We start from the raw sequence: 25,397 nt of genomic DNA, 5'->3' as shown, positions 1-25,397 counted from the left end.
GCCAGAAGGATTACTTGAGCCCAGGGGCTTGAGATTAGCCTGGGCAACATTGTAAGACTTCATCTCTAAAAAAAAAAAAAAAAATTAAAAATTCCCTGGGTGTGGTGGCACACCTGTGGTCCCAGCTACTCGAGAGGCTGAGGTGGCAGGATCCCTTGAGCCCAGGAGGTCAAGGCTATAGTGAGCTGAGATCGCTCCACTACACTCCAGCCTGTGTGACAGAGTGAGAGTTTGTCTCAAAATAAAACAAGAAAGAACACTGAAATATACAAACATAGAGACTATGTCTGACCCTCTGCTAAACATATATTTATATGGTGCCACAGTTCCTGTACTTATCAAAATAGCATCTTTGTAACCTAAACTACCTGATAAGGGCACTAAAATAGTTACGTCAGCATTTCTGTCAAGCAAATTAAATCTATTTCTTGAATAACTACTGTCTGTAAACCTTGACAGGCATTATAAATTATATCCCAATCCAAAAAGACAAAGATGTTGTCTCTAACTCTCTGAACATACTTAGAAAGACAAAATATACCCAAGGGTCACAGTTAAGAATACAGAATGGCATCAGGAGGCGTAAGGACTAGCAGGGAAGTGAAAGTTCAGAGGCAGGGTACATTCAGTCAGCAAGACGAATCTGCAAACACTGGCAGATGAAAAAGATGCTTCATGTCATTGCGGGTAAAAGCTATTCAAAGATAGCTGCCTGGATTAGCTTTGCCCTGCTGAGCTCCTCACAGCTCCCCCTTTAGCGGGCTCTCCTCTTCCTCCATCTTTAATAGAATATGAAAAGCTGCAGGGAAAAGGCAGTCATGTGCATTTAAAGAAACAGCAATGGCACCACACTGAAATGACCAAGCCATGGAATTTATAAATTCCAACATAAGATATTTTCCTGTACTCCCACCAGAATCATGGGACAGACTTAAACAGCTGCTTTCCAAAGAGCTAACCATTGCCTTAGCCAAAAATGTTGGCCCACAATTAGTTAAAATAGCTGTTTGTTTTCCCCTTCTTCATCAAGCAGCAAGATCTCCTTGTCTACTTAGCAGCACAAAATCTTTTAAAATGAAATCAAGGCAAAAGAAACCCAAAGCGAAATGCTCCCTAGAACAAGGATAAGTTAGTAAGCTCCAAAGAAGAAAATTCACTCAAGTAGTGAAGAGACTAATCAGAGGAAAAATTATTCAAGCAACCTAGCCACCCATAAAGTTATTTTCAAGGATTATTGTATGGATAAAATAATTTAAAGACGAATGAAAAAGTGATTCAAAATAAATGCATTAAAAAAATAAATGCATGCTTATCAAATAAGTTACTAAGCAAGACTGACAAATCTTTGCTATATTTTAATATTATATTATCTGTATTAAGCTGTAACCCAAGGGTTGCAATGTCCTTTAATCTACTGAGGAGGCCAGGGTCTTGCTGAGAGTTAGCCCACACTCCAACTCCATGGCTTGGCCATCCAGGAAGAAGAGAGTGCTTTAGGCTGAGACAGTAAGTCAATTTGGATAAGGTGGTACGAAGAATGTCTTTCAGGTAGCAGAAGTGTCCCAGCTCACCTCAGCTCAAGAAGACAAGCTATGAAAGCAAGGGAGTGCACATGTTGAAAAACACCTCCATATTATTTATTTCTAACTGTGGTAATAAAAGTGAACAGTGTAAAAGTGAACAGTGTATTCTTTCAACAGAAAATATCTATTGTATATTTTTAACTCAATATGTTTATATAACTTATGAAAAGTTCATAAAATTAGGCAAGCATCCCTTCCTAACAAATTTATGACCTAGTGTGAATAGTTCACATCAGATTGTAAATATAAAAGACCTAGCATGGACAAGATGATCAATAAATACATGTCTCTTTCTCTCTCTCTGTCTCTGTCTCTCTCTCTCTGTCACATACACACACACACACACACACACACACACACACACACACACACACAATTATCATCATCATTATCATCACCACCATCCAGGGCCTTCAGTTTTGGACAGATTATTTGCTTATAAATGTCCTTAATCCTGGGAATTGAGCCATCTGCCCTTACCAGTTACCTTTTCCTATATCCCTGCAGACATATCTCGGTATCCCAAGTTCAGCCCAGACTTCTCCCTTTCTTCTCCCAAGTAATGAGGTCAGTTTCCCTCCCAGCCCCCGTCTCCAAGGCAAAGAGTCTCACTGGGTTCCCACACCCGCTAAAAAGCATCTGAGTTTCCCTTTCCAATTCAGGGTTACTCTTTCATGTTTTAAAATACTTTAAATAGGGGTAACCTATAATAGTTACTTATATTTAAAACCTGATTAGAATATTTCAGAGCTAAGGATAAATCTTTCAAATCAATATTTGCTAATAAGGACTTATAGAAAGTCATGCCAATGAACTGGAATCTCATAACGTCTAGGTAAACCACAGGAGTCTTAGAGAAAACAGCAGTAAGTTCTGTTTTCCTTTGACCTCAGTATTTTTTTCAAATATAAATTGTTTTATTATTAACTACCTTAAATGTTAAGAATCTGTGAAAATCATGTAGGAAACTGAAGTTAGGGCGAATCAAACAAATGACCACAGAATATTGAAAAGTGCGAAGTTTAGAAACCCCTATTTTTAAGAACTGAGAATACAGAAAAGAAATATATATATATATGTAAATTAATTCACAAGAATTTCAAGTTAATTTTTTAAAGTTTAAAAGCCTTCTTTCTGTCATACACAATTAAGTTAGGGAAATATGGCTGGTCCTTTGATCTTTAGAAGTAAACTCACTAATTTTAAGTCAAGATATAAATTGAACATTTGAAAAAGACAAAGATTACAATATCTCTTTCTAGCCCCAACTAAGGGAAGGCAGAAAGTGTCCCATAGACAAATTAGTTTAGGCTTTCACATCGAGTTAGCTGAAGTCACTGGACTAGATTAGTTTGTTTTACTAACTACTTCTTCCATTCACTGCATATATAACAGAGGCCCAATATACAAATTTAGAAAAGACAGTTAAACAGAAGAATAAAATGCAAACCGTTTGTGACACTACTACAGAGATAGCCACTGTTTGCATTCGTTTTTTATCTGTTTACTTGTTTGTTTGTTTGTTTTTGAGACAGGGTCTTACTTTGTCACCCAGGCTAGAATAGAGTGGCGTAATCACAGCTGCCTGCAGCCTTGACCTCCCAGGCTCAGGTAATCCTCCTGCAACCGCCTTTGCAAAATCATAACTGAGGAAATTATAGCAATGAAAGAAATCAGACTCAATCAACTCCATCTTGCTTCTAACATTTAAGCTGTTCTTGTTCATTCCTTGCAGTAGGCGGAACTAACTTTGGGAAGGAATTCAGTTCATGGTTTGACTCTGAAACAAGATGGATAACAACCCTTTCCCGAAAAGACCCTTCTTACCTGGGGACCAGTCTGCCTTTGCAGAACTAACAAATTAGCTACAATATTAGAAATTACAGTTTAGGGGTCGTGCAACCTCTGGCTCCAAGAGTCTGAACCTCCCCAAATTGCTCCTGGGGATAACATCACTATTGTAAAACCTAAGATCAGTGCTTGAGATATTTGGCAGACCCTGCACTGGATGGATCAGCTGACACCACCCAGACTGGTAATCTGGCTCAACCAGGTCTGCCATCCCACCCAGGAACAGAAGACAGCAAGAAAACTTCACTTTGCCCCCGCTATGATTTCATCTCCAACCTGACCAATCAGCACTTCCCACTTCCCAAGCCCCTACCCTCCAGATTATCTTTAAAAACTCTGATCCTGAATGCTGACTGCTCAGGGAGACTGATTTGAGTAATAATAAAACTCCTGTTTCCCGTACTATCAGCTCTTCCCTTGCAATCCCTTGTCTTGATACAGCAGCTCTGTCTAGGCAGCAGGCAAAGTGACCAATAGGGTAGTTGTACTCCCACCTCCGCCTCCGAGGACCTGGGACTACAGGCACACACCACCACACACCACCACACGTGGTTAATGTTTCTTGTAGAGACAAAGTCTGCCCAGGCTGGTTTTACACTTCTGGCCTCTAGTGATCCTTCGAACTTGGTCTCCCAAAGTGCTAAAGATTACTAGCATGAGCCACCACGCCCAGCCTTGCATTAGTTTTGACCCACATCATTTCACACTTAAATTTTTAAAATGAATACATTTTATTTTAAATAAAAATTATATGTATCTTTTTTATTATGAACTAAGCTTTTTAAAAAAATTCCAGTAACTCTCACAGTGCCTGTCTCATAGTATATACCAAATAAATACATAAAAGTATCCAGACTACATTAACTTATTCTTTTATTATTTTTCAACTTTTAAACATCTATTGTTATCAGTGATAACTACTGTCTTTCAGATAAAAACTGAAAAAAAAAATTCTGAAAAATTTCCTAAAGGTAGAGCTCTTTTAATACTCTCATAAGCTTATGCTTCAATTTTATTACATCAAACAACCAAATTGATAACTCTAAAATTAATATAGGAATTACTGCTTAACATGCACAAAGCCCATCTTCTGAACCGGAAACACATATTTCTCTATGTTAAGTACAAACTATATTGCAGACATAAAATTTCAAAAATGAGGGAGGAACTTTAAGATGGCTGACTAGTGGCATCTGGTACTCACCACCTCCACAAAGAAGAGCCCCTTCAGACAGATCACCTGTCAGAGAACACTGGAATTCAACAGAGAAGTGACAGAAAACACCTAAGGTAAGGAAAGAGAGAAAAGCAAGGAACCTTTCACAGCAGGGATCAGCTAAAAGCCTGGAGAGGCTCCCCAACCCTGGGAAGAAGTAAGTGAGTGGCCTCCAGCGGTCTATATTCCCATCATGGGCTCCTGCGATGCTAGTTATGGGAGAGCACCTCCACCCTCGCAGTTCCCAAGATTAGCATAGGGAGACCATGCAATAGAATTGCCCCAGAAAAGGAGCTCCTAAGTAGTTAAAGCAAGGCATCATTTTGAGAGCCCAGCCCCAACCTGACTGCATGCTGCTTGGGGCTTAGCAACCTCTACATCTCCACATTCCTGGAGACTTATTGACATCCCCATGTGTAGCCAGGCACTGCTGCTTGCTGCTTGCTGCTGCCACCAGTGCTGAAGCAACCCCACCTCCCCCAGTAGCACGGCTGCAACACATTTCAACACACCCTGTGGAATGGCTACCCTGGTTATCTCCACTACCTGGGCCCAAAGTGCATGCTCTCCAATGACTACAGCTGCTGCCACTGAAAGCAGCCCCATCCTCCCCAGAAACAGGGCTGCAGCACAGTCACTGCTGCCCCTACCTGAGCATTCCACCAGTAGTCTGGATATCATCCCACGCCTGCCTACCACAGTCACCTCCCACATGCACCATTAGAGGAGTCTGAGGACAGGCCTGCCTGGCCAGGCTCTACACTCCCACCCAGTGCCTGAGCAAATGGTCTGGAAGCCTGGGGATCACCCTGCCCCAACCACCACTGTTGGTACCTGAGCACTCCTCCCAGGAGTCTGAAGACAGGCCCACTCAACCTGCAGCTACTATTACAGCTAAGATCTGCCTGCATGTGCCACCTATGGGCCTGGGGACTAGTGTGCCCAGGCCATTGCAACCACTGCCAACACCAGCGCAGAATTCTGGAAACCAGAGGATTTCCTCCCACTGCTACTGCCATTTCCCATGCCATACCTGCTGCTCAAGGGCCAGAAGATCCACCCATCCGGACCAGTGGTCTACCACTGCTGCTGCCGGCACCCAGGCAGGCCAGCCACCTGGAGGCCAAGGGTTGATCATGCTTGGACTCACTAACACCAAAGCCAGCATATACTGCACTGAAGTCCAAAGACAGGCACACTCAGCCTGCTGCTGCCACCAGTGAGGCCCAAGGATTGGCCCTCTTGATGTCCGCATCCCCAGTAAAACTTCACTACAGCCTCCACTAACAACTATACCCTAAGCCACTGAGGGAATCACAAACACCATTGATGCTGTTTACAGCTGAAGAAATCATACAGAAACTACACTATTGCATGCACTCAGAATCAAAGCAAAAGTGCCCTACCCAAATAATACCACAGACATATCTTCAGGAAAAATTCCTCCCCTGTAAAAGCAAATTCAAAAAATTGGAAGATGCATGGATGTAAACATAAGGGCATAAGAAACATGCAAAAGCAAGGAAATAAAATATGACACTTCCAAAGGAACACAATAATTATCCAGAAACAGATTCCAATAAAAAGAAATGTATGAAATCCCAGATAAATAATTCAAAATAAGGAAATTAAAGACATTCATTGAGATGCAAGATAACTCAGAAAAAAAAATACAAAGAAATCAGAAAAACAATTCAGGATATCAATGAGAAATTTACCAAACGGATAGAAATAAAGGAAAAAAAACAAACATAAATTCTGAAACTGAAGAATTTGTTGAATGAAATATAATTTGAAAGCTTCAACAATAACTAGAGAAAGCAGAAGAAAGAATTTCAAAACTTGAGGACAGAGCTTTGGAAGTAACCCGGTCAAACAAAAATGTTTTAACAGAATAAAAAAGATTAACAAAAGACTACATGACATATGGAATACCACAAAGTGACTAAATATCCTAATTTTCAGTGTGCCAGAAAGCAAACAGAAAATTATAAAGACAGAAAACCTATTTAACACAATAATAGCTGTAAACTTTCAAAGTCTAGCAAGAGATTTAACATCCAGATACAAAATCTCAGAGATTCCCAAATAGATCCATTCAATAAGGCCTTCTCCATGGCACATTATAGTCAAATTGTCAAAAGTCAAAGACAAAGAGAGAATTCTAAACTTGGCAAGAGAAAAGCATCTAGTTACTTATAAGGAAACCCTCTTCACACTAACAGTAGATCAGATTTTTCAGCAAAAACCTCACACACCAGGAGAAAATGGAATGATATATCCAAAGTGCTAAAAGAGAACAGCTGCCAGCCAAGGATGCCATACCCAGCAAATATATCCTTCATAAATAAAAGACAGTCTTTCTAAGACAAGCAAAAGCTGAGGGAATTCATCACCACTAGACCAGCCCTACAAGAAATGATTAAGGGAGTTCTACACATAGAAACAAAAGGATAATATTTACTATCATGAAAATACATAAAAGCATAGAACCACTAGTTAACATAAATGAGGAACAGAAATGACTCAAATGTTAACACTAAAGAAAACCAATAAACCACATGATAAACAATGAGAGAAAGAAAAAAAAGATATATAAAACAACCAGAAGTCAATTAATAAAATGACAGGAATAAGACCTCATATATCAATAATAACCTTGAGGGTAAATGAATTAAACTTTCCACTTAAAAGACATAAGTTGGCTGAATGGATTTTTAAAAAATATGACCCAACTATATGCTGCCTACAAGTAACTCAAGTCACCTCTAAAGACATACATGGACCGAAAGTAAAGGGATAAAAAAAATACATTCCATGTAAGTGGAAATAACAAATGAGCAGGAGCAGCTATACCTACATCAAATAAAACAAAATTTAAGTCAAAAAACAGTAAAAATAAAGATGGTCACTATATCGTATTAAAAGGATCAAGTCAACAAGAAAAGAGAACAATTCTAAATATATATGCACCCAATTTGGAGCACCCAGATTCATGAAGCAAATATTACTAAATCTAAAGAGAGATAGATTCCAATACAATAATAGTGGGGACTTCAACATTGTACTCCTAGCATTACACAGATTATCTAGACAAAAATTAATAAAGAAACATTGTACTTAAGCTGTACTTTAGACCAAATGAACCTAATACACATTTACAAAATATTTATATAATAACTACAAAATGCACATTCTTCTTATTAGCACATAGTATATTCTCAAGGATAGATAATATGTTAGGCCAAAAATGACTCAACAAGTTTTTAAAAATTAAAATCATATCAAGTATCTTTTCAGACCACAATGGAATAAAACTAGAAATCAATTAGAAAAGGAACTTTGGAACCAGTAAAAGCACATGGAAATTAAACAACTTGCTCTGAAATGACAATTGGGTCAAGAAAGAAATTAATGAGGAAATCAAAAAATGTCTTGAAACAGATAAAAACTAAAGCATAACATACCAAAACCTGTGGAATATAGCAAAAGTAGCACAAAGAGGGAAGTTTACAGCAACAGATACCTACATCAAAAAGCAGAAAGATTTAAATAAACAACCTAACGATGCTCCTCAAGGAACTAGCAAAACAAGAACAAACTCAACCCAAAATTAGCAGAAGAAAAGAGATAATAAAGATCAGAGCAGAACTCAATGAAATAGAGACAAAAAAAAAAAAACTGCAAAGGATCAATGAAATGAAAAGTTTGTTTTTTGAAAAGATAAACAAGATTGATAAACCCCTATCTAGACTAATCAAGGAGAAGACCCAAATAAACAAAATCAGAAATGAAAAAGGATACATTACAAATGATATTACAGAAACACATAAGATCATCAGAGACTATTACAAACAATTATACACTAACAAACTGAAAAAGGTAGAGGAAATACGTAAATTCCTGGACACATACAACCTGCCAATATTGACTGACAAAAAAATAGAGGCCAGGCAGCGTGGCTTATGCAATTCCAACACTTTGGGAGGCCAAGGCAGGAGGACTGCTTCTTGAGAACAGGAGTTTGAGACTAGCCTGGGCAACATAGCAAGGCCCTGTCAGGAAGGAAGGAAGGAAGGAAGGAAGGGAGAGAGGGAGGGAGGGAGGGAGGAAGGAAAGAAGGAAGAGAGGAAGGGAGAGAGGGAGGGAGGGAGGGGGAGGTGAGGAGGAAGGAGAGCGGGAAGGAAAGGGAGGGGAGGGGAGGGGAGGGGAGAGGGAGGGGAGGGGGGAGGGGAGGAGAGAAGAGGAAAAAGGAAAAATAAAGACAAAAGAGGAAAAGGAAAGAGAGAAAGAAAGAAAGAAAGAGAAAACAGAGAATCTGAACAGACTAATAATAAGTAGCAAGACTGAATCAGTAATAAAGTCTTCCAACAGAAAAAAATCCAGAACTAGATGCCTTCACTGCCAAATTTTACCAAAGTTACAAAGAACTAATACCAATTCTACACAAACTGTTTGAAAAATTGAAGAGGAGAGAATTCTCCTCTTCACTGAGGAGAGTACATGGTATTAAAGAGAATTCTCCTTCAATACCAAAACTAGACAGAGAGGCAGTAAGAAAAAAAAAAAGACAGAAAAGAAAGAAGAAAACTACAGGTCAATATCCCTGATCAGCATGGATCCAAGGATCCTCAACAAAATACTAGCAAATCAACTCCAACAATATATCAAAAAGATAATATACTATGACCAAGTGGAATTTATCCCAGGGATGCAAGGATCTTATATTTGCACAAATCAATAAATGTGATATATCACATCAACAGAATGAAAGACAGAAAACATATGATCATTTCAATAGATGCAGAAAAAAGCATTTAATAAAATTTAATATCCCTTCATGATAAAAACTATCAACAAATTAGTCATGGAAGGAACTTACCTCAACATAATAAAGGCCATATATAAAAACCCAGAGCTAACATCACACTGGATGTGGAAAAGCTGAAAGTCCTTCCTCTAAGAACTAGAATGGAGAAAAGATACCCACTTTCACCACTTCTATCCAATAAAATGCTGGAAGTCCTCTCCAGGGCAATCAAGCAAGAGAAAAACATAAAAAGCATCCAAATTGGAAAAGAGGAAGTAAAATTATTCCTCTTTGCAGATGACATGCTCTTATATCTGTAAAAACTTGGAAGATTCATCAAAAAAATTTTAGATCTGATAAATAAATTCAGCAAATTTGTAGGATACAAAGTCAACATACAAAAATTAGTAGGGTTTCTATACATAAATAATGAACCAGCTAAGAAATCAAGAAGGAAATCCATTTACAATAGCTACAAAAAAATAAAATAAAATACCTAGGAATAAATTTAACCAAGAGATTAAAGACCTACGCAAGGAAAACTATAAACGTCTGATGAAATAAACTGAAGAGGTCACACAAACAAATCGAAAAACATCCCATGCTCATGGGTTGGAAGAATTAATATCATTAAAATGACCACCATACTAATAGTAGAACTGTTACTATACAATCCAATAATTCCACTAATGGGTATTTATCCATAGAAAAAGAAATCAGTATAACAAAAGATACCTGCACCCCCATGTTTATTGCAGCACTATTCACAATAGCAAAAATATAGAATCAACTTAAGTGTCCATCAACAGATGAATGGATAAAAAAGAATAAAATCATGTCTTCTGCAGCCACATGGATGGAACTGGAGGTCATTATATTAAGTGAAGTAAGTCAGACACAGAAAGACAAATTTTGCGTGTTGTCACTCATACGTCAGAGGTAAAAATGTTGATCTCACGGAGGTAGACAGTGAAATAATAGAGACCAGACGCTAGGAGGGGTATGTAAGTGGCAGAAAGGAATGAAGAAAGGCTGATGAATGGATACAAGCATGCATTTAAATAGAAGGAATAAGTTCTAATGTTCAATAGCATAATAGTGTGACTATAGTTAACAACATGTATTGTATATTTCAAAATGCCTAGAAGAGAGGACTTGAAATGTTCCCAACACACAGAAATGATAAATACTAGAGGTGACAGATACCCTAAATACCCTGACTTGATCATTACACATTCTATACATGAAACAAAATATCACACACACCCCATAAATATGTACAAATATTACAAATTAATTTTAAAAACATATTTAACCTTCACAAATGTAGCTGACAGGAGGAATTGTTTACACTGAGTCTAAATTGAATTTTAAGCATCATTTATATTAATTTAATTTATATAAAATTCACCTAGTCACTAGTTACTGATAAAGTGAACTCTAATAACTCAGAAAGAAATGTTAATTTCATATTCAAAATTGTAAATTAAACTAGAACAGTATTATTCAAAATTTTTTCAGGCATCAGGGTACCTAGAGCTTACAATGCATTTAGCAAACCACCTAAGATACCAATTAAGCTTCAAAACAAATAAATAACTTTTTGCTAAATCAGACTTTTTTTTTTTTTTTTGGAAACGGGGTCTCATTCTGTCACCCAGGCTGGAGTGCAGTGATCCTCCAACCTTAGCCTTTCGAGTAGCTGGGACTACAGGTGAACGCCAGCATGCCCACTAATTTTTGTATATTTTTTCAGAGATAGGATTTTGCCATGTTGTCCAGACCGGTGTCACTCTTGGGCTCAGGCAATTCACCCACTTCGATCTCCCAAAGTGCTGGAATTACGTGTGATTCACTACACTTGGCTCAGACCACTTCTTATACCAGATTCTATTATTTATATCTGAGAAAATGTATGGGTGGGAACAGGGGATGAAGGGAGATTGAACCATTATTTGATTTTAGTAGCAAAAATCTTTAGTTGGGTTACTAGAGAATAGTTTGGGAAGCACTAAACTAGAGAATTACAAGCTCAATCACATTTACATGTGCAATTTAAATTGGATCTTTTAATGCCTTTTTAAAGTTTAAAAATACCAGCAGCACCAAATACCCTCCTCAAATCTAAGCATCTATCACTTGCTTTCATCTTCTGCCTTCAGAAAATACAGATTTGGCTCAATTGAATAGCAACCTAAGGTCACGAGGGCTCTCATGATAACAGAACTCTTGTACTGACACACCACATTCTTTCTTACTGATTTCAGCTAGTTAGGCCTCCATGTAATTACACTGAGCATTGCATGCTCTGATTTAAGATCTCAATTGCCTCCATCTTCACATTTCATTACCCTAACTTCTCAAATCCTCACTGATCTTTGATTTTCCGGCTCTCATCTTGAAAGTCTATTACACAACCTTGTTTCGTTTGCCAGCTGTTTCTATCTCCCCTCCCTACACATGAAGGGATCAAGTACCTACTCTGTCTTTTCTATGCTAAGTAAACACAGTGCTGAGCAAAGCATGCAACAAATATTTAACCAGCTTTTAACTGATCCATTGACATCTGTGAGATTTCCGAGGTTCTAGTCCAATGCTCCCTGATATCGAATAGTTGCTTCAACTAAAAAAGTACTATTTTTCACCTTAGAAATATTTCTTTTGCCCTGTTTACCTTCCAGTTTATTTTTAACTCTTCACAAGGCTGTTGTGCCAGGGCCCTCAAAGTAGTGCTCCCGGTTACAAAGGCAACGCACAGAGACAAGAAGCCAATCTAGCGACGTGAGCAAAGCAAGAATCCGACGCTGAAAGTGACTACAGAGGCAGCAAAAAAGGAGCGCCAGTCGGCAGGCCCAGTTCTTTCAACAAAGAATACTTACCTCAGGAAGACTTGGAGCTGCTCTTTCATTTCATTTTTTTCTTTTCCTGCAAAATATTCTAAAAGGTATCTACCTGCATACCTGCTTTATATTGTCAATTTTCATGTAAAATCGGTTTGTATCTGTTTTTTACTTTTATAAATTGATTATACCACAAAGTTTTTAAAAAACTCCAAATCTCTGAAAAATATATCTGTATTTCAATTATAAACCCAATTTTAATAGCAAGAAGACTCAAAAAGAAAAACAAAAAAAAATCACATCTCTCAGCTTACCATATATTGGGGAAAATGTGAAGTAGTTCAGGTGACAAATATTATAGGCTTCAATTCTAACATCTTTCCAGATTCCCTGAGTAGGAAAGGAAGGTCCCCAGTCCCAACTAAAGGAACATTGCTCCTGCAATTTCAAAAGGAAAAAGAAGATACATTTGATTACCATGAAACTTAAAAATTATGAAAAACATTTTTTTAAGTATTACATATGTGTATATCAGTTTGCTATGGCTGTCATAACAAAGTACCACAAACTAAGTGCTTTAAATAATGGAAATTTATTTTCTCACAGTGAAGTCCAAGATCAAGGTATCGGCAGGTCTGTTCCCTCTGAGGCCTCTCTCCTCTGCTTGCACTGTGTCCTCACACGGTCTTTTTCTGTGCTAAGCATCCCTGGTGTCTCCCTCCATTGTCCAAATGTCCCCTTCTTACAAGAACACTAGTTATATTGGAATAGGGCCCACCCTAACTGCCTCATTTTATCTTAATCACTTATTTAAAGACCTTCTCCAAATATTATTACATTCTGAGCTGCCAGGGCTTAGGACTTCAACATATAAATTTGGGGGAACACAAAGTTAATGCAAAACTGTGTGTGTGCTCCCCAACCACCATATACAGCCTCTGAGGTGGACCACAGTGATCCCCACTTTGGACCTAGCGGATCACTTCTAAGCAACAGAATATAACAGAAGTGATGTGTTTTGTTAATTAGGTTATAAGAGACTAAGCCTAGAATTTTGGGCACTCTCTCATGCCCTCTCTTGGCCAAGAGGGAAGCCAGCCTCTGTGTCATGGGGCAGCTCTGTGGAGAGACCCATAGGAACAATCTGAGGTCTGCCAATCACCACGAGTGAGCTCAGACACATACACTTCAGCCTTGCGTCAACTCGAATCAACTCGAGCTAAGCCTTGAGACAACTGCAGCCGTGCTGACAGCTTCACTATAACCTCATGAGAGCCCTTCAGCCAGAAGCACCCAGCTAAGCCACACTCAACTCGGGTTCCTAACTAACAGAAGCTGCTGTAATAAATGTTTTGTTTATTATTTTTTAGAAATCAGAAAACCTATAGTCCAGATATTTTCTTTTTTTAACTTTTAGGTTCAGGTTCCATGTGCAGGTTTGTTATATAGATAGACTTGTGTCACGGAGGTCTGTCACACAGGTCATTTCATCATCCAGCTATTAAGCGTAGCACCCATTAGTTATTTTTCCTGGTCTTCTCCTTCCTCCCACCCTCCACCCTCCGGCAGGCCCCAGTGTGTGTCGTTTCCCTCTGTGTCCATGGGTTCTCATCAATAAATACCGTTTTAAGCTGATAAGTTTTAGCATAATTTGTGACATCACAATAGATAGCTAATACAATATCCAATATATCCAATATATCTACGTTGCATATAACCTACGAAACATAGATACATTTGGTAAAAATGTTCTAAGAACATAAAATCTGTGAAGAGTTGGACATTTATTCTTCAAAAGCATACTACATAGAAGCAACTCAATAGTTCCTCCTTAAACTTCTCTATAATATCTCTACACCTACGAATTGTATTTACATCTAATAGCTACAAAGAATATTGTGCTTACATGTAATAATTTTTTAAAATGAGAAAATATATTGAAAGACAAACCTATTTATAAATATGTTTTAAAAAGCTCTAGTTAAACTTGCCAACCTCAGGCATGAATTTAGAAGTCCTCGTTTCTGAACATGAAGCCCAAAAACAGTCAGTTCAATCTTTAGACCCTGGCACAGTTTGCCAAAGCAGACATCTTATCCAATCTTACTTGACCTGGCTACCTGTCTCTCCCTTCATGACACATAGCTTCCATATTAAATTACAGAGTTCAAATTCAAAACTAAGAAAAAATTCTGTAAAATAAATCCCTTTTACACAGGATTTTTTCTAATTTCTACTTATTAAAAGAAAAAAGTATTTTGAGGACACAGTTAACTAAAATGTGTAAAGCTATGAGTTCAGCTTTTAAAAAGGAACAAGTTTGGGTCATACATTTTATGGGGTGGAAAAAAGTAACAAGCACCAGAGGAAATACTAAAATCCTTCTAGATGGAGTCATTTGTAGAGTAGAACCTGAAGATCTGGCCAAACTGTTGTCATTTAGGTATTATTTCCCTAGCTTTGTACTTATCTAAGACAGAGATAATCTGTTTTTGCTATGGAGAAAAACAAATAACTAAAATTACTTTATAGCATCCACATCTGTCTAAATTTACCACGTAAGTACCAGATTCTCATATTGAGGATGAAAAAAAAAAACTGTCGTGGGGACATTTATGGGAGAATTTTAGTATCTATTTGAAATTCTTTTATTGGAGACAGGGAAAAGAAGGAGAGCAAAATATTCAACATCTTATAAGGGAGGCTATTTTCCCTATTCAGAGCTACAAATCACTCTTAACCTCTCCAAATGAGAGTTTTCACTGATTCAAGAAGCATTTATGAAGCGCTTTCTGTGTCTCAGGCCGGGAGCACATCAATGTACACAGAAGACACAGTTCTTCTGCTTCTAATGCTCACAGTCAAGCATGAAATTCAGGCATTGAATCAATAATTACAAGTATAATAAGTTTTACAATGGAAATAGGCAGGGAACATACAGCCAGAGGTTGAGTTGGATGACTATCAAGATGAGTTGCCCTGAAAAAAACAAAAATGACCCTGAAGAGTGAGTACCATTTATCCACTATGAGCAGGCAAAAGGCAAGCGGAAGCTTTTTTTTTTTTTTTTTTTTTGAGATGGGTCTTACTCTGTCACCCAGGTTGGAGTGCAGTGGTGAGATCTTGGCTCACTGGAGCCTCAACCTCCAGGCTCCTCCCACCTCAGCCTCCCGAGTAGCTGGGACTACAGTCTAATTTTTGTATGTTTTTGTAGAGTTAGGGTTTTGCCATGTTGTCCAGGCTAGTTTTAAGCTCCTGAACTCAAGTGATCCACCTGCCTTGGCCTCCCAAAGTGCTGGGATTACAGTCATGAGCCACTGCACTGGCCCAGAAGCATTCCTTTCAGAAGGAAAAGCATGTGTAAAGGTCTGGAGGTGCAGGACAGTATGATGCATTCCAGGAGATGAAGACAGAACAATGGGAAGAGGCAGGGAGAAGACTGGAGTAGTGAGCATGGGCCAGAGCTAAGAGCCATGGACATTGGCCTAAGGGTAATGAGAAGCTGTTGAAGAGTTTGAAGAAGAGTGATACTGTGATCATCTTTTTCTGAAAAGATCATTCTAGCTGCTCTGTGAATGATTAATTAGAGGAAGGCAAGTGATGCTTCAGGGATGCCGGTTAGGCAACCAAGGCAATATTTCATGCAAGGCATGACTGAACTCAAGACACAGTGGCAGAAATGAAATGTGAACAGACTGAAGAGCTATTGAACAGGTACCATTCACGTCATCAAGAAGAGAGAAACGTGTGGCCGGGCGCGGTGGCTCAAGCCTGTAATCCCAGCACTTTGGGAGGCCGAGGCGGGTGGATCACGAGGTCAAGAGATCGAGACCATCCTGGTCAACATGGTGAAACCCCCTCTCTACTAATACAAAAAATTAGCTGGGCATGGTGGCGCGTGCCTGTAATCCCAGCTACTCAGGAGGCTGAGGCAGGAGAATTGCCTGAACCCAGGAGGCGGAGGTTGCGGTGAGCCGAGATCGCGCCATTGCACTCCAGCCTGGGTAACGAGCGAAACTCCGTCTCAAAAAAAAAAAGAAGAGAGAAACGTGCCAAGAAAAACTCTTCTAAGTTTCTGGCTTGAGCACCTGTTGTGGATAGGGTTCCATTCAGCAAGACACAGAACCCTGGGAGAAGGGTTTAGATCACAAATGCAGTGTGGAGCACACTGACCTAAAGGTCCCTGTGAATCAGATAAGTGACAATGCTAAATAATGTAAGGTCTGGAATTGAAAAGAAGTTGGGCTGAAGATACAATACCGGGAGTCAAAGGCAAATAGATTGGTTATGGAAGAAATGAAAAATGAGATAGCCTAGAGAGGGTATAAAATGAGAAGAGAAAAGAGTCTAGAACAGAGAAAGGCCCTAAAATCTAACTTTGGGGAGAACAAAGATGTGGATAAAGAGACCTACAAGGACCAGCCAGAGATGTAAATGGAAAACAAGTAAGATGGCATCAAACATTGGTAAGAGGGTGGTTGAAGCGATGAGTCCCACTATCCATGCTGGACAGAAAAGGAAGCAGAGACAAGAGGGGACTTAGGTTGCTACAGGGAAAGCAAAGTGTCAAAGAACTGGTGAAAGAGAGCAACGCTTTCTCTTTATATCCTACTCCTCATCTCTACCCCACTAACTTCATATAAGCTAAGCTGAGCATCTTGTTCATTACCTGTAATTATAGTAATAATCCTCCAAAATAGATACCACCACTCGACTTTTTGAATGGTTGTATAGCATAACATGCTATACATGCAGAGTGTATTTACATTGTCATTTCACTATATCCTCATATCAGGGATTAGCTCCATGTACAAATGAAGGGCATGCCTGAAGCCATTCTATGTTTGTAAAGCCAGAATTCAGAGCCAAGACTCTTCACTTGGTCTTCAACTCAGATGTCTTCCCACTGGACCATGTCAATCTAGCCAGAAATACTTAGATGCAACTTTCAGTTGTTCTGGAAGTCTGCCCCAAAGTTAACGTCCAACACATGGTGATAGCAGAAAACTGGGTCTGATTCCTAACGTCAGTGACAAAGGGCTTTGTTCTATCTAGATAACTTGAGAGTATGTTTTAAATACCACAAATTCAATAGAGGGTGGAGGGAAGATAGCACACGGATATATCTATAACATTTATATTATCTTTTAAAGATTGATGACTTGAAAAGTAACTTTTCACATTAGGATCCAGGATAGTCTCAGTTTTGATAAACGTTAAAAATGGAAGGCAAGACAGAAAAAGCACAATCTCTAGCATTCAAACCACTGCGTCATTGGAAGCCAAAGGCAAAAGAATCAAAAGAGAAATCTTATCCAGAAATATAAGTACACAAATATTCCATGGAATATTTGACTACTTAAAATTGTCAAAGCAATACTCTAAGCCTGTTGAATCACAGTAATTTGAACAAATGGTAAATGGTTCATTGACACAAGTTTGGGTAGGTTGAATCAATCAGAAGGAGGTATAATTTTAACCCTAGTATTTATATTGAGGAAACATAATTTAAGAGTAAATCTATCCAGCTGAAAAAGAGTCACTGAACTTAATCAGAACATAATAGCTAATGTAACAGTTCTACCTAAAAAGTACTGGGAAAATACGTTTACTATCTTCACAATGAGCCAATGATTACATTTGTTGATAAAACTAAATTTCATGGCTCACACCTGCAATCCCAGCACTTTGGGAGGCCGAGGCAGATGGATCACCCGAGGTCTGGTGTTCAAGACCAGCCTGGCCAACATGGCAAAACCCCATCTCTACTAAAAATTTAAAAATTAGCCGAGTGTGGTGGTGCATGCCTGGAATTCCAGCTACTCAGGAGGCAGAGCCAGGAGAATTGTTTGAACACGGGAGGTGGAGATGGCGGATCTAGCCACTGCACTCCAGCCTGGGCAACAGATCAAGACTCCATCGCAAAAAATAAGTAAGTAAATAAATAAATAAATAAACAATCCCTCAAAAAATTAAAAATAGAATTACCATATGATCCAACCATACCACTTCTGGGGATATATCCAAAAGAACTGGAAGAAGGGTCATATAGAGATATTTGTACATCCATGTTCCTAACAGCATTACAGCATTATTCACAATAGCCAAAAGATGGAAGCAACCTAAATGTCCATCAATGGATGAATGGATAATCAAAATGTAACACGTACATAGAATGGAATGTTACTCGGCCTTAAAAAGTAAAGAAATTCGAAACGTGCTACAACATGGATGAATCATGAGGAAATAATGCTAAGTGAAATAAGTCAGTCACAAAAAGACAAACACTGTATGATTCTACTTATATGAGATTTCTAGAGGAATCAAATGCATAGAAAAGAGTAGAATGGGCCAGACATGGTGGCTCACGCCTGTAATCCCGACACTTTGTGAGGCCAAAGTGGGCGGATTGGTTGAGCCTAAGAATTAGAGACCAACCTGGGCAACACGGCAAAATCCTGTCTCTATAAAAAAATACAAAAATTAGCTGGGCATGGTGGCACTTGTATGTAGTCCCAGCTACTCAAGAGACTGAGGTGGGAGGATTGCTTGAGCCCAGGAGACGGAGGCTGCAGCAGTGAATTGTGATCGCACCACTGTACTCCAGACTGGGTGACAGAGTGAGACTCAGTCTTCAAAAAAAAACAGAGTAGAATGGTGGTTGCCAGGGGCTGGGGAGAGGGAATTGGAGAGCTACTGTTTGATGGGTATAGAATTTCAGTTTTGGAAGATGAGAAAGTTCTATGGTCACTCAACAATGTAGTGGCACTACTAAACTGTATACTTAAAAATTATTAAAATGGTAAATTGTATGCATAGTTTATATAATTAAAATTTTTTTAATAAAAAATAAAATAAAATAAGCATTAAAAAACCAAATGTCACATAGAATACTAATTCAATCATGCAGTAAAATAGATCCAAGTCCCCTAGACTGAAATCAGACTCAAGGAAAAATAATCGCTTCTGTGGACTTTGTTATCTTTTTGCTAATTTTATGAGAACACGTCAGTAACGTGCAAGAACATATCATCAAATATACCAATATTTGCAGAAGGCTTCTGAGAAACAAGAATCACTAATACATTTTCACAGTCTGGTGAAAATCTTGATAAACCTAAATGTTAAAAATAATTTTTAAAGTTCCATTATCAGCCACATATTTTTCTTTTCCTTTCTTTTTCTTTTACCTAAGTTCTGAAACATGCTTCAGGAAGAAAACTTAGAGAAAGATGAAGATTTTCCATAAAATTTCAAATAATCTTTTGGTTCTTATTTCAAATTTTCAAATCCCCCTAAGGGATCAGGAAAGAGATTCCTAACTTCTGAAACACTACGAGAGTCTTCAAATAAGCATTTCATGTGCCAGCACATCCTATCCTCAAAAATAAAACCCCACCTGTTTGAGAGACCATTACCTTCCGAACAAAGTTGACGTGGCATTCGCCCTTCTGCACAAGTGGAGGGCAGTCTGGGGGTACCCGGTAGCGAGTGTGGGCTCTGCTCTGCTGTGCCGCGTACAACACGGCTGACCGGAAACGCAGCTCAATGGAGTTCACGTCCCTGACCACGTTGGTAATATCAAAGCTCTAAGTTAAAGGGAGCAAACAGACAAACCCATGATGTGAAAGTAGTCTTGTGTGTAAAATTTTAGATAATGGCATTTTGTGGCTGAATAGTATGATGCCAATCTAGGTTTAGCCTCCTTGCAAAAGGAAACACTTCTCTGAAATACTGTAGTATCACTCAGTTGCCCACTTTTAGTTAAAACTAAGCATATTTTCCTACTCAATGCAGGTTTCTAGGTTTCTTCTTCTATTTTTCCTGGCAGAATTATGGTCCTACAGAAATGGATAGAGCAAAAAATAGCTTGAGCTCTGGAATGTCCACTCTGTCTATTTACATGTGGTCTTGAACCGCCAAGGGTTTCCTAGACACTTCATGACAACCTGCCCCTCTGGTATGACCAGCATGCATTTTAAGTCATGAGTTATTTTTGTTTTGAAAAGTCTACCTTTGAAAGAAAAGGAAGATCAGGATATAACTTCTTAATGTAACCATTCCAGAAAGGAAATGGCATTTTATTTTAAAATCATTTGTCAACATTGCTAATAAAACTCGGCATCACTAGAGAAGGGATTGGCATATTTTGAACACTTCCTATGTGCCAAGAACTTGCCAACATTTTATATAATTAGCTTATTAAATCCCCACACTAACCTCATGGGGTTTGTACGGTTTCCATTATTCCACAGATGTGGCAACTGAGAAATGAAGCTAACTCATCCAGTGCTTTAATGAGCTTGTATTTGTCACATGGCCAATTATGCATTTACTTTTCTCTACTCACAAAAGCAATTAACATAAACATACATAAATTTTTTTTAACCTGATATAATTATATACTTACATATCTATTGAACATATTGTCTGTTTCCCCAATAGTGACTTTATTGAACAGGACTTTTGAAACTGTATCCACTCCCTCTAGAACCAAATTTACTTTTTGCCATTTGCTAAAAAAAAGAAAAGATTTTTAAGACAAGATGTATAAAACATTAACTTAGATAAGTCTCTTTTTTATTATTTAAGGCCTAAAGAAATAAATATTCACACACAAAAAATATATTTTTAAAAGGCAGTTTCCAGTGACATTTTCAGAAGTACTGCTTTAAAACATACTTAAATTCTTTGAGTGATCCAGCTTATCTTTGTAATGTATCAATAAGTCATCATAAAACCAAGAGCACAATTTATAATTTCCAAATATATTTACTTTTGCTAGTTAAAACTTCAGAAAGTTATCATAAGAACCAGTTAGGCTGGGCGCAGTGGCTCACGCCTGTAACACTAGCACTTTGGGAGGCCTAGGCGGGCAGATCACCTGAAGTCAGGAGTTCGAGGCCAGCCTGGACAACATGGTGAAACCCTGTCTCTACTAAAATTACAAAAAAACTAGCCAGGCATGGTGGCTGGCGACTGTAATCCAAGCTAATTAGGAGGCCAAGGCAGGAGAACTGCTTGAACCCAGGAGGCAGAGGTTGCAGTGAGTGGAGATTGAGCCACTGCATGCACAAGACTCCATCTCAAAAAAAAAAAGAACCAAGTTAAATAATAGACACGAAATGTTCTCCGAAACCACAGTTACTGACACTATGTAAGAGAACACGTTAGCAAACAATCATCTGTAAGTGCATATTATGCACCCAGCACTCTGCTAAGCCTTACAGGAAACTATAGTAGTCTCTGAATTTAAGGAGTCTGCAATCTGATTGGCATTTGTTGGCTGGCTGGCAATACTGATGAAGAACTACAAGTGCTACCAGAGTTTATCTCATAAGAAAAGATTTCGAGATGGAAACAAGAACTTAATGAAGAGAAGAATAAATAAAATGTGTTATACAGTAAAATATTATTCAACAATAAAAAGGAATAAAGTACTGATACATGCTACAACATGGATGAACTTTGAAAATATTATTACGCTAAGTGAAAGAGGTGGTCACAAAGGCCCACATATGGCATGATTTCATTTATATGAGGTATCCAGAACAAGCAAATCCAGAGAGACAGAAAGTAAATTAGTGGTTGCCCAGGACTAGGGTAAGAGTTCAGGGGAGGGAGGAATGGGAAATGCGAAATGACTGCTACTGGGTATAAGTTTTTGCTGGGGAGTGAGGAAATGTTATAAAATTGATTGTGGTGATGGTTTTGTAACGGGAAATATACCACAAACCATTGAATTATATACTTTAAATGCCTGAATTATACAGTATGTTAATTATATATCAATAAAGTTTTGTTTTGTTTTTTTTAACTAGGTAGAAATGCCTGGGTAGAGGCATTTCTACTCCACCACCTCTTATACCCTTTGCTCTTTGCACGGACCTCTTAACCCTGCAAAGAACAAAACCAAAACAAGGAAGTGCTGACAGCATGAATCATTAATTACTTTCAGGTAATTGATTCATATGTGTAATTTGGGCTGGGGAGCTAAGGAGAATAAAGCTGGACAAATCCCAGAGGTGTGCAGGCAGTGTTACAGGGACAGACATCATTCAGCTGTATTTTCACAAACAAGTGAGAAGTTTATACTTGATTTGCCAAGTAAAAGAGACACTTGCTATTCTTGAGTGAACACCTGTCTTGGCAAAAGCAATATTCTGGGATGATTAATCTAACATTTCTAAAGAGAAAAGATAGGACAATAAAAGAACAAAGCGGGAATTTGATTAGGCAGCTTTGGCCTCTTTCCTGGCACTCATCTTCTAGGCAAAGATGGAAAGATGGAAATAACATGGAAGGGATCAAACCAAGAGAAATGTTAGACAAAAATTCACAAGACTCAGAACAGACTGAAGACAGGAAGATGAAGAAAAGATGTCATAAGCCAAAAGCACCTTAAGCATAGATTGGAAAATGGTGTTACATTAGGAGAAACAATGAAGCTGTTAAAATATAAAGTTAGTTTTAAGGGAGAAAGTCAATTGGATATGTTGAGTTCAAGGTGAAATAGAACCATTATGAAAGATATTCTAAATATTATCTGTAAAAAAAGCCTGGAGCACAGCAGTAACTCCATGATATTGAGAACAATATTCTGGTCTTTTTTTCCCCTTTAAAACACCAGTAAATAATTCTCAAAAAAATCACATAAAAGGGACAGAGGAATTTTTCTTCATTTAGCAGTAGTGGTGGTACCTTTGGGTAACATTCTGCCTCATATGGAAATGTTTGATTATAATAACAGAACATTGCTAAAAACAATACCTGTGCTTCACCTCCTGGCCTCGCCACATAGTATAGGTCAAGGTCAAGGTCTCAATGACTGGTTAGCACTACACAGAGCAAATGATACATCGCTAATCCTACTAGACAATATAATAAATATGTACTCTAATGATTATGAAGGAGTGGGAAAGAGGAAATCTATATAAGAGAACTAACTAGGTCTAGACTCCATTATAGCCACTGGAAAAATGACTCCATAGACACAATTTGATGACGATGATTAGTAGCACCATCCTCATTACAAAACAAAACATAAATCATATATTCACTTTCATAGTACAAGGCTTTCAACTTGCTTAACTCTCAGATATGTAACCTAAACAAACAAAACACAAGATTTTTGCCTAGATAGAAAAAGCAGCAAAGTTCAAATAATAATAAACATTCATCCACAAACATACATACCTAATTTCAAAGGGGATTTTAAATTCTTTGCTATAGGTCCAGTTATCCAAAGAGACCCATCTGTAGTTAAGGTCATTAAATCTGTAGTAAGAATCCTGTTGATACAAGGTAAAAATTATGGTAGATAGTTAAATATACACAAATAAATCAATAAAACAGACATAAAATAAATTATTAACAACAGCTATTTACCACCTAAAAATTAATGAACTCTTAGCCTAGTAATACAAAGAGGTCAGAACATTAATACTGACAAATGTGAAAGAGAAAATTCCAGCAAATTACCTGAAATGAAATAATTCTCTGAGATATAAATAATGCAGATTCATTATTAAAGAAAATGGATGGACATAAAGATTGGTTTCCCCTTTTAAAACCAGACAGAAAACCACCACAGTATTGGCAGAGAATGAAAGACTGAATCTGGTGTGCAGCCAGCAGTCTCGCATTGCCCTGTGGGTCTCACTCTGCTTTCTGCTGCCACTGTCCCAGCCGGCCTCCAGGGGGAATACTTCTCTTCTGCCCCAAAGTCAGCACAGCTCCCTTCCACTGATGGATTCATTTAGCATTTCTAGTTCTTTTTCACTTAGCTAAGTGAGCATGAAAAGGATCTCTACAGAGAATACACAGGCAGCACAGACACACAAAACTTACTAACATCAGGTTTCTTATACTATCCTACTTCAGGTCAGCAAACTGCCACCCACAGGCCACATGCAGCTCACTGCCTGTTTCTGCGTGGCTAGCAAGCTAAGTAAGAATGGACATGTGCCCATGAATACAGTTTTACTAGAGCACAGCCACGCCCTTTCCTTTACGTTTTACATATGGCTGCTTTCGTGCTATAGTGGCAGAGTTGAGCAGACCTGATGGAGACCACATGGCCCTCAAAGCCTAAAATACTTAGTATCTAGCCCTTTACTGAACATGTTTGCTAACCCCTGCCCAAGGCGACTGGCCTCCTAGATATGCATAGATGTTGCTCCATCTGACTGTCTACACCCAAGTCTGCCTTTTCATAAATCCTTAGGTCTTTCTTCTCCCCCTTTTCCACTCTTTTTCCAGTATTTTTTTTTTTTTTTTGAGATGAAGTTTTGCTCTTGTTGCCCAGGCTGAAGTGCAATGGTGTGATCTCAGCTCACTGCAACTTCCGCCCTCCAGGTTCAAGCAATTATCCTGCCTCAGCCTCCCAATTAGCTGGGATTACAGGCGTGTGCCACTACACCTGGCTAATTTTTTTGTGTTTTTAGTAGACACGGGGTTTCACCATGTTGGTCAGACTGGTCTCGAACTCCTGTCCTCAGGTGATCTGCCCGCCTCGGCCTCTCAAAGTGCTGGAATTACAGGCGTGAGCCACCACATCTGGCCTCTTTCCAGTCTTTATCTCCCAGAGGAAGACTCAAGACAGGAGGCAGAACAGAAAGTGGCAAACAAATCAGTTCATTTATCCATGAACAATACATAAAAAGAAACTATGGAGGCAAGGAGGGGCTTCCCTCCCTTGGTCAGGGACAGGGCCAAGGGTTATTTCCTTAGGGACCGTAACCTCAGGTAAAGAAGGAAAAACCTACTCTGTCTAAGTTCCACATAGGTAAGAGCCAGATGACCACATGAGGCTGGCAGTGGCCAGTTAGGCAGTTGCCCAGGGAAAATCTATAAGAGGCACTACAGTATCACCGGGTATGTATCAAGATCAAGATAGGTGTCTGCCAGAAACTGATCCTAACTGGAAGAAATATGTTGATAGGCTACTACAGGAGAGAGTGACTGATGAGAATTAAAACAACAGATAATCACCAAACTGGCCCTTAAGGTCTGGTTAATGGTAAGGTTTTGTTCTGTTAAATGCCATGTGCCAAACCCAGTCACTTCCTTTTCTGCTCCTCTCCCACACAGGGCTT

General features: G+C 38.6%; 1 protein-coding gene across 3 annotated transcripts in view; it reads right to left on the bottom strand.

Annotated features, from left to right (window-relative positions):
• MANBA (mannosidase beta) overlaps positions 1–25,397 on the bottom strand; it is a 117,143-nt gene that overhangs the window by 75,981 nt on the left and 15,765 nt on the right. For 2 of the 3 annotated variants that reach the window (XM_064384053.1, XM_064384054.1), the window contains exons 2-5: positions 23,497–23,591; positions 20,711–20,816; positions 19,719–19,889; positions 12,615–12,738 (exon numbers count right to left, since the gene is read on the bottom strand). In XM_064384053.1, coding sequence (XP_064240123.1) covers positions 12,615–12,738; positions 19,719–19,889; positions 20,711–20,816; positions 23,497–23,591 — 496 coding nt within the window. Of the gene's footprint in view, positions 1–4,638; positions 4,720–6,056; positions 6,325–12,614; positions 12,739–19,718; positions 19,890–20,710; positions 20,817–23,496; positions 23,592–25,397 lie in introns of those variants that run through there. The other variant, XM_064384055.1, reaches the window with a different exon arrangement.

The sequence above is a fragment of the Aotus nancymaae genome, unplaced genomic scaffold (genome assembly GCF_030222135.1).
Source record: "Aotus nancymaae isolate 86718 unplaced genomic scaffold, 86718_ANA_hifiasm-v0.15.2.pri h1tg000033l, whole genome shotgun sequence".
Taxonomy (NCBI): Eukaryota; Metazoa; Chordata; class Mammalia; order Primates; family Aotidae; genus Aotus; species Aotus nancymaae.
Note: the sequence above shows the minus strand (reverse complement) of the source record. Positions and strands in the feature narration are given on the sequence as shown.